General features: G+C 41.5%; 1 protein-coding gene across 2 annotated transcripts; it reads right to left on the bottom strand.

The window, feature by feature from the left end:
• Window positions 1-118: 118 nt before the first annotated feature.
• LOC110988126 (uncharacterized) lies at window positions 119-10,368 on the bottom strand. Of its 2 annotated transcripts, none has more exons than XM_022251384.2 (10): window positions 10,265-10,368; window positions 8,641-8,977; window positions 7,369-8,307; window positions 5,626-5,896; window positions 4,941-5,008; window positions 4,279-4,422; window positions 3,771-3,853; window positions 3,226-3,346; window positions 2,636-2,761; window positions 119-1,910 (listed from the first exon to the last, which is right to left on the bottom strand). In XM_022251384.2, exons 2-10 carry the CDS (start codon window positions 8,906-8,908, stop codon window positions 1,777-1,779), a joined length of 2,154 nt encoding a protein of 717 aa, XP_022107076.2. In that variant the 5' UTR covers window positions 8,909-8,977; window positions 10,265-10,368; the 3' UTR covers window positions 119-1,776. The 2 variants fall into 2 exon arrangements, with proteins under 2 accessions (XP_022107076.2, XP_086999109.1); XM_087142983.1 differs by lacking the exon at window positions 10,265-10,368 and adding an exon at window positions 9,985-10,151.
• Between the last annotated feature and the right edge of the window lie 452 nt (window positions 10,369-10,820).

Below are 10,820 nucleotides of genomic sequence, written 5' to 3'. Positions count from 1 at the left end.
TTGTGTACATTTTTAATTTTTTTATAAAAGGACCATTTACACCATACCTACAAGGTTACCCATTCCACTGTATTTCTCTGGAAACTAGGACGTCAGAAAAAAATCACAACATAGTGAATTTACATAGAGTGTTCTATTTATTTGTTCGCTCTACAAATTCTCAGACAAGTGCATGAATTTCAGCACTTAAAAATAGTCTGATGCTTTTCAGTCAAATCCAGTGCAACTAAAATAAAGAGCCTCTATACAGACTGAAGATATAAGTAGATTTGCTAAATTTAATGTATGCAAAGTCATTTTATACTGCAAGTTCAGCCAACAATACCGGGTAATTTGGGTGTACTACCATGGGTAAAGACACTGAGAAAATAGCCCCCAGTTTTCTGTAACTAGTACGACACATTCAATTATACAAATGCTACTGTGGAACCACTCGCGCCCTGTTATAGTGATGTGTACATGTAATTTTAAATACAGCATTAGAAATCAGTCTCGCCCAAAGATCGCTGTACACACACTGAGGAAGCCTCTTAATAACATAAGAATTTTTTTTGTTTTGTTTTTCTGAACATTACACCTGGAACAGTGTTTTGACCATCACTGACGGTTGCATGACACAACTCTTCTGCTGAAATTGTTTTTAAGCACTTGAATATGTGTAGAGGATTTTGTATCCTCAAGATCAATAGAACTACTGCTTATGGTTCCTATTACATAAATCTGTGTTTCAATGCATAATCTCGGCTAAAGGGAGTAAAATGTTATTTCTCGTGCGTGGAAGTAAAATTTCTATTTACTGATTTTAAATTTTAAAAACAGATCCACAAGGTGTTTGTACAAATATGTATAAAAATAGATAGGAAAATATACACTGAATTCATGAAACCCGTAAAATGTGAATAACACCACAGCTTATGGCAGCTGAGAGTAAATGAACATGTACTACGAATATTTATTAAAATAATTTTTTGGGGGCATTCAGTGCAAATTTCCTCACTGAGAACACAGCCCAAGAGCATTTGGTGTTTCCTGGTGGAAAAGTCTCCATCTATGCCTAAGTTACAGAAGAGCAGCCTTCTCGGAACACGCTTGAATGGAGTACTCAAATGAAACAGGATATTTCTGATTTTCTTTTGAGATATTGCTTACCGACTTAGCATGGTTTCTCAGCCCAGTTGACAAAAAACATTCCACAGCAAAGTAAGTACTTCATATGCAAGCATATACTAAAACGTGCACATGAAGCAGCTATATTTATGATACAGAATTTTCTTCCACTCTAGCCAAAAAAGGCAGAATTTACAACAAACAATTTGTTATTTGCAAAGTTGCTTTTAGAAGTCACCCCCAACCATGGAAAGCAGAGAGTGAAATTCCTCATCTTTTTACCCCAGCGAAGTAATTTAGTTCAAAGATATTGGCAAAGTACTGGCACACTCAAGCTATGGATTACAATGAGCAATCCTTGATCTCAAGGAGCCCTAGATCACTGTATTCATGGGGATCGAAAAGTACAAAGTTATTTACCCTCTGAAATTATTCCATCCATCAAGCAAAGTACAAAGTAATTTACCCTCTGAAATTATTTCATCCATCAAGCAAAGAAGCTGTGAACACAACTACTTCTTTACAGGTGTACTTTTCATGACAGAACACTTGCTGTAATCTCTGCTTAAAGGTGCATACAAATGTAGGAAGCACACAAGTCATATGGGCTTGCACATTTTAATCAAAACCCTGGGGTTTCCGACTGTATTCACACTCTCTGCTGGAATCTCAGAAGGTTGAGTGTGGTCCGAGCTCGTGGCTCTTTGTCCGTCGCACTCCCTGGATCGTGAACGAGGGGTGGTGGACAGAGCCGGAAGAAAATCCCCAGCGTGGATTGTATGCACCAGGGCCTGGAGTCAATTCTACAAAGGAAAAAAAAAAACTTTTGAAAATGGCTTCAGGTATATACCGTACTCTTCAAAATTGACCAGGGACCACTTAGGTAGCCCTGCTTACTGTAAACGAAGAATCCCTGCTTATAGCAGAAAATTCTGCAGTCATGGTAACAGCACTCTGTAGGATATCGTAGGAGCTAATTTCTGCTGATACATGTACATGTGCATACATCACTTCATCATAAACTACAACTTCTGTGCATACAGATGCTTATGAGGCCCGAGCTGGACCGAGAGAGGGTGCAATTTTCTTGGGAATGGAGGCTCCTTTGGTCAGAACTGAACTTTGCTGGTCTACGAAAGACTAGGAAATGCACACATTATAGTCACATCACTACCAACAAAATTAGCATTCCCGACCAATGTGGCTCTTTTCAACTAGTGAGGAGGTGCTTCTGCTCAAGATGGATAGAGAAAAAACATCCTGTTCTAAGTACAGAATTCTGTGGTTAACAGAGGCATAACGTTAACTGTACCCAAGAAGTTTTGGAGGATTTTGCAGGATTGAGATTAACGTGAACCCTAATACTGTTACGTTGTTTATGACTTTTTGATTGTTGCAAATCAGTACCAATGTGCCACTAGTTTGACCTTAGTGGAAAATTGCCCGTTAAGTGCCTTAGGGCTCAGGTTTAATCTCCCATGATAAATTTTTCCACACAGAACATATCTTTAAACAATGCGTAACTTACCACTTCCACTCCAGAGCTTTGTGCCTTGGTGTCTGTGGCTGATGGTGTATTTTGGTGCTGTCCGTAAGATGGCGGCATCCGACTTGGAACGATTGTATTCATTCGGTGCTGGTTCATTCTCTGAGCCTGGTGCATTGTGAACAGTTTGTAATAAGTTGAGTTCAGTGCACCAAATATCGTCAGAAGATCCACCCATTGTTTTGAAAACTTTTGAAATACTGAGTATCATCCAAGATCACATGGATAAGTATAATTATTATGAGGAGCCAAAAAGAATACTTCAATAGGTGCACTTTCAGAGTAGTGGTAGAGTCCATTACAAGTCATCTCACAAGACCAGTCATAAATAGCAAGGAATACCTTTATTGTAGTTCGGTTAAATAGCTTGCAGCTTAATTGCCTGGTGACTGGATAACTGGTGATGGACTTGTAAGGGTATTAAGAAAACTGTGACTGGCCTAACTCAAAAGTGCCTACAAAAGGGATGTCAATACAAAACAGCACCAGGAGATTCCAAGCTACAAGGAAAACACTGTGTGCATGCTGAAAAAAAGTCAACTTGAAACGTCAAGTACAAATAAGAGAATCACCTCTTTTACTGATGTTGAATTTACTTCGGACACCAATGGTGAAGGAAGGATGGTCTACTAGGGTTGGGTTGTGGCGGCCCATCAACGGACGGGTGCTGTTGTAGTGTGCTGGTGAGGGCCACTTCAATATAATCACCAAAAGAAAATCAAATCTGTAATGATCAACTTAACACTGAGTAATGTGGAAGATATCATTTTCACTTCTATTCATCAAAGCTGCAATTCATCAACTGGAGAAAAGCGACAACAGTGAATGTTTCACTGTATGGTTTGGTTCTCTTTTCAAAAGCTTGACTTTTAAACAATGTATGTAACATGAGGAGAGGAAACTTGAATAGTATGAAAGATGCATATTTTGCATTTTAAATTAAACACCAAATACAAGGAACAAACTCCTAAAAATATGTAAATATAGAACTTTTCAAGGTATTTTTTTCTCGCAATTTAAATTTTCTTCGTACTTGTTGTTTCACTGTCACAAACCATGGTACTGGAACAACTGTCAATTGCACTGTGTACAAAGCATATTGTCAACATTGACTCACCCTTCTCTCAAAGTTTACTTTTTGGGTGAACCCATTATTGCTGTTGAACCAAGTCTTGGCATATGCAGTCCGCCCTCCGCCATCTATGAAGCAAAATAGGGCAAATGATGCTAACTGTTACAGATATGGCAAAACTGGTGCTGAATATGTCTAAGAGTTTATGCAAGCAGGCCACTCTTCTCAGAATGAGTCTGAAATCTCTGCAAACATACTATTTTTTTCAAAAAGAGACTTCAGGGCTGAAGCTGTAGTCCACCTGCTTGTATAAAACAACCACCTTTCCCATGCCTTGAATTTTAAAACCAACCTTCCTCTTTCAGTTTGAAATGACCAAAATAATTCACAACACTTTTATTACTGAAACCATTCTCCAAACTGGACATAAAATCTACCCTTCAAAACAACTTTATGGAAGTAAACACGATCTTATTGCTTTCTTCAATTGATCCTTCAACAAAATTTCTAGTTCATCCATGTGACGGTGCAGGCAAGTCGGGCTCAGACTCACTCTTTTCGTTCAGCCTGTGACCAAATGTGTACTCAGGTGAATTATCCTCATTCAGGGGCTTGTTCCGTGGGGAGTAACTCCATGGTCCGGGGCCATCAAGGTCAAAGGGCATTGGAGGACGACTGTTAATAGCCTGGTCAAGAGCTGATGAAAGTACATCACACATATTACATACACCAGCTGTGACCAATTATGGGAGGAAATCATAAGTCTTAACGTTTCTGGAATATGTGTTGTTTGTAGATTGCTACTAAAATTGTAGAAAAGCCAAATGAATATACTATGGTGACACTGATGCATTTAAATGAGAAGCTGGGGTACATGTAAAATATATAACATCGGACATGTAGCCTGTTCTAAATACATGTAGCGCTATTAATGTGGGGTATAAATTACAGAATTAAGTCAGGATTCCTGATTGCAACAATTTCATGAAGTTATCAAGGATCAAGTTACAAGTATGTACATGTAACTTGATCCTTGATAACGTCACGAAAGTTGAATCCTCAAAGTTACATGTTACTTTGAGGATTCAACTACAATCTTCAGTTCTGGATTGTTTTAATTGAAATTGGTCTAACAATCTTATTTGTTAAAAAGGCCAATAAATGTGCTTAATTTGGGCAGGCCTACAATAGTATAATTGCCAATGTGGTACTTACAGATCACTTTACGGTGCTGCATTTCCTCATAAAATACACTGGCATTTCTATTCAATACAGCCCGCTTTCTGTGAAGGGAATAATGCAGAAACAAACTTTTGTTACATTACAGAGGATTTAATTCATTCAAAGTCTGATGGCATTGCAGAATACCACCCCCTTATAGTGTGGGGGAGGTCGCAATGTTTACGGTCTGACCTTGGGTCATAATGCTAGATACGGTAGATTACACTTGCTGTAATCACCCAAATAACGACTAATGGATGAACATGCATCTACACGTAGCTCGTTGAAAGTCTCTATAACTGAACAATGCCATGCCGGACATGAAAGAGCTGGAGAAGTTTTTGTGTTATATTTGATGAGTTGAGCAAGCTGCCTAGCATTCTACAGTTTATACCTGGATTGCGAGGTGCTAGTTTGAAGTCAAATCTTCACATCAATTGCAAAATGATGTAGGTGTACACCTACATGTACATACTGTATATCACAAAGAGATATTTGCAGTATTGGTTTTGTTGCGAGATACTTTCCTGGATTATTCTCACTAGCATACCCAAAAGAAAGACATCAACAAATTCAGAGACTTGTCAGGGCCTGTTAGGATAAACCTTACTTGCACCTAACAGCAGAAACACTGACAAAAATCAGAACAGATGAAGGGATCAACCATGTCAACCCTCACCTTGCCGACACCATCACTGTGGACATCTTCATGACGGAAGGGGGCAACTTGGCCGAATTCAGGGCTCGCCGTACGTCTCCCTCCCGCACCTCAGCCTTGGTGGAGCCACTGGCCGAGGGGATGCGGGGTATGTGGCCATGGTACGCCTGAGGGGCTCGTCTGCTGTATTGATATCTATTCGGGATGTTGCCGCGCTCCATGGACGCGGGCAGCGAGTGGGCCAACCGAGGGTCTGGATGGATCAGTGCTGGCAAACGGTTACCCTTGGAATCTACACACAGCAAAACAATAATTATTTAAACAATAATTCCGCCATTAAACATGTACTAAAAACTGTGAGTGTTAATTGCCAACTCCTTTCACAGCCTTCTGACGACTTGAATTCCAGAAGATTACATGTACCTCAAGTACTTGTATGATACATGCATGCAATGAAACCCAATCATATGTTGGGAAAACAAATGTAATAGTTTCAAGATGTACTCTGCATCAGGGAGATGTGAATTTTAATTACAGGTATTGCCCTTACCCGACATACATGTACATTCCTAAACACCATATACTCAGTGTTTGTCCGAAAAAAAAATTGGAAAAACATTTTTACAAGCTTACTCAGGTGGGATTCGAACCCACGACCTCCTGCTTACTGGTGCAGACGTCACAACCAATCGACCACTGAGCTTGACAGGGTCAGCTGGCCGGTCCAAGTCAGATGTAGCAGCGGGTGCCGCAAACTATTTCATGATGCACTTTGCGTCGGGGAGATGTCAATTTTAATTATTGGCATTGCCCTTTCCTTATCCTAAACACTGTACATGTACATGTACTTGTATACTCAGTGCTTGTCCAACAGCTTGTGAACCCCAGCAAGCTTGGTGGTCAAGTGGTTAAGACGTCTGCACTAACAAGCAAGAGGTTGTGGGTTTGAGTCCCACCCGAGAAAGCTAGTGAATTTTTTCACAAGCTCTTGGACATGCACTGAGTATACAGCATTTAGGAATACATGTATACGTTGGGTACGGGCAAAACACATAATTAAAATAAACATCTCCACGGCACAAAGTACATTTTGAAATAATTTGCAGCATCCACTGCTACATCTGACTCGGACCGGCCAGCCGACCCCGGTAAGCTCGAAGGTTGAGTGGTTGTAATGTCTGCACTGGTAAGCAGGAGGTTGTGGGATTGAGTCCCACCTGAGTAAACTGGTGAATTTTTTTGCAAGCTCTCGGACAAGGACCGAGTATACAGTGTTTAGGAATATACACTGTATGCCAGTCAGGGCAAAACCCGTAATTAAACAAATGTAATGGGTTGTAATTGTATGGCAATATTTTAAAAAAATTAATTCAGAATACAACCTTCCTTTGAGCATTCTTTGGGTATTGGAGATACAAGTAAAAATAATTTTTCAAGCAAGTAGGATACATGTACGTGTTAAACTGGTCATTTCAACTAAGAATAGTCCACAGTCCCTCTCTGTCCAATAAAAGGACAGTTTCTTAAAAGTTGAGACCCATTTGCCTAATTATGTTCAGTGAGGATGGGATCTGAATTTATCTGGGCTGAAATGGGCTTTCAGAGCTGCAGTGCATCTATTATAAGCATGTCTCCATATACAAATTTCCAATGGAGTTTCAGCCTGGACCTTTTCTCTAGATAACAGATTCAATGACACCTTTGTACTGGATTTTGGAATGAATTATGAAATACATGGTTATGGAAGAAGCACGATTTGCTTACCTCCATATGCATCCGCTGGAAGTGAGGATCTCATTTTGTACATTGCTGGATCCTCCTGTGATCCTCTATTGGACCCTGTTTCCTCCATGTCACCTTCAGCGGTGGGAATACGTACTGATTCATTAACAAATGACTTGCTGCCACTTAATTCATTGTTATTGTTCTCCTGATGAACGGGATCTGGTGGGTCATCTCCTGCCGAGACTACAGGAGACTGGGGAGAAGAGGATGCTGCACTGGGATTATCGGCGGCAATTTCCGCATTGTCCTCTGTAGCTCCCTTTTGGACAGGAGGTTGTTGAGAGGAGGGAGCCTCATCATGGGTATCTCCCACTGCAACTTTGGCCTCTTCGTCTCGATTGGCACTGGCACCACTAAGCCCATTTGAAGCCTCTTCAGTTATCTCATAATCCAGGGTCTTACCCTCTCGTAACTCGTCACTATCTAGGCTCATCTCTGCTCCCGCCTCGGGCACTTCTGTGGCATCCTCTGCAACTTGATCTTGTTCCTGAAGCTGTGACTGTTTGGCATCACCCTCTCCAGAGCTTATCTGTACGTTCTTGGCCTCACTGTCCTCTGGAATCTCCTCCACACTGTCAGGATCAGACACGTGCAGGTCACTCAAGTCCTGTTGACCAGGTGGACCTGATTCCTGGAGTGATGGCTCAATGTTGGAATCCTGTTTCAGTGAGGCACTCTCTGGCACCTGGTTGAGTGACCCATCTTCGCCATGCTGAGCACTTGGGCTTGCATTGGTATCCTGATCAAGTGGGCTGGTATTTGCATCCTCATTGGATGGACTGGAATTCTGGCTCTGGCTCTTGTAATTATTTCCGTCCAAATCTTGCCGAGTGTCACTTTTCTCCTGGTCTGAGGTAATATCATTAGAGTCGTCACTGTTGGCAACTTCACTCAAAGGATGTGCTCTTGGAGTCTCTCCTGTCATAAATTTGAAAATAAATTTTAACATTTATTAATTTTTCTGAATTTTTTACTTTTACATACAAAGATCAAAGAATGAAAACATAAAACACATGAATGATAGGATTTCTGGCACATCTGAGATAAAGATGGAAACATCCTGCTTACAAAAATGCTCAAAATACATGTATGACGTGAACAGTGCAAACACATTCAACATGTAAAGTGAAGTGATATTTTGCAACGTGACATAACATATTTTTTCAAAATAATTATTTCTACAAGCCCAGTTCAGCTCTCAGCCACCCCTTCATCAGTCTAAACTATTCCCAATCATAAGGCTGCGCGTACCTGATTGTTCTGCTTCTGGTGTCGGAATGTCTTCAGTGGCACATGCCAAATCCTCTTGTCTAGATGCTGTGGCATTTTCTCCTCCATCCATAGCTTTCTCTTCAGCCTGGATCACGGCCACCCCAGCACCATCAGCCTCTGTCCCCTCCTCCTCTGTATCTAACTGCACATTATTATTTACAGCATCCATCGCACTTCCACTGGAAGCCTCAGCGGGCTGACCCATCAGCCCATCTTGCTCTGAAATACCCACTTGTTCATCTGCCATTGCACATCATCAGTTGTATCTGATTGTCACATCAAGACAATCCATCCAGGAACCACAACCAATCATCTTCTATCAAATGAAAGGAATGAACAATGTTTAGCATTGAAGCGACTGACTTCTAGAAGTTAGAAGATTCAGAAGGAATCTATCTATCTGGATATCTGCAGTACTAGTAAACCTACAAGTAGTACTGCATAACAGGTTGGATCATGTCTCCATTACAATGGAACAACACTCACAGATCGACCAAGGTAACATGATTAATGTCACAATTATACATGCAGTAAAGGCATCTTACGACCCTGGCTAAACCAAAATGAGGTTTTATGATTTCCTCACAACTACATGTATATTAGTGCATCAAAGCTTGTTTACTGATATGATGGTACATCATATCACTACCTTCCTTTTTGCATACCTGTATGGAAAATCCAATGATGAAGACACTCATGCTTATCAACGTTCAGCCTCCATGGTTTTCAGCCCAAGAAATGATAGTAGTACATTTAAGCACCACTGAGGTTAAATACAGACCTATTCATGCCAGACATCACTTATTTTTCCCTGGCCCTACTGTCAAGGAAAAAATTAAAGCATGGGCCAAAGCCAGCCAAGGATACAATTACATGTACACAACATAAAGTTGTGCCTAACCTTTAGACCAGTTCAGGTTGACAATGCTAATAGGCCTAATGACACTTTCTGACAGGGTTTGCCCCCTGGCATGCGCCCCCATACTGGGTCCAGGCCAACATCATCCCTTTGTTTTATTTTGATGTGAAATGCCAAGTAGACTCGCAGTCAGCCTACATGTGAGTGTAAGTTAAGCCTAACCTGTTAATTTAGGGCCTACAGTGTATGCCTTGGTCAATATGACGACGGCCATGCACCAATGTGAAGTTAGGAGCCTAGGCTAGTTCCTTGTTTGATGTTCAACATTGTTGAACAAGTGAAGTAGGCCTAGGCTAATCGTTTGATATTCGAATAGGTCTAACCAAGGCAGTTGACACTCAGGATGAACATCCCTGAGCAATGGAGGGCAACAGGGAAAAAACAAAAAAAACTGTGCCACCTACATTTCAAGGCTTGTTTGATGCCGAAAATCCCTATGCCCCAAGTTGCAACTTGCAAGGAGTCGACGAGGATTATTATATTATTCTGATGACTTCCCCATGAGGAATAAGTAAACTAGGCCAGTAGGCCCCACTTCATAAGCTTCAAACCGCCGACCGGCTCACAGCCTACATGAGGTGCAGGGCCGGTCCCGTGACAAGCTGGGCCAAGAAGATGTAACGTAGATGTAGTAAACGACGGGCAGGAAGACCACTTGGTTTGATTTGAAAACTTTTTTGTTACCTTGTTCAGATGTGAGCGTCCCATTTCCCAGTCCAGTCGGCCACACGACGCCATTTTATGTTGCTAAGCACTATCGGCTGGTACTCGCGCCACTGACAGCATAGCGCTGCAGCCAGCATACAAATGCCGTGTACCATTTAGTCATATGTCGCATGGTGGCGCCATTCTCCTCAAAGATCGAGTCGTCTGCTCTTAGACAACAGTTCAATTGTATCCGCCAAGAAACGGCAAATTGTATTTTAGGCCTTTCTGCCTACTCCCTAATTTCCATGATCTGCATATAGTACTAAATATAATCAAAAACAACAAAAAGCTGTGTCAGTTCGTTGAAAAACACAACCACTCTCTTTTTTGGCGGGGGGGGGGCTTTGAGCTTCTCGACCTCTGTCACTCTGCCGCACCGACTGAAGACGCGCCCTGCGTCATTTTTCGGCGCACTGGCTGACGCTGAGCGCTGCCCGGACCTAAAAATACCAGGTTCGTACGTTCACGACCGCGTATGTGTACTGCAGGTCTTGTCCAGCAAGTTTACTCGGTAATTTATTCCTGATCCTGT

This window comes from Acanthaster planci, linkage group LG11, assembly GCF_054643075.1.
Source record: "Acanthaster planci isolate LZ-2023a linkage group LG11, COTS_SCS, whole genome shotgun sequence".
Classification (NCBI taxonomy): Eukaryota; Metazoa; Echinodermata; class Asteroidea; order Valvatida; family Acanthasteridae; genus Acanthaster; species Acanthaster planci.
This window is presented reverse-complemented; position numbering and strand designations above follow the sequence as displayed.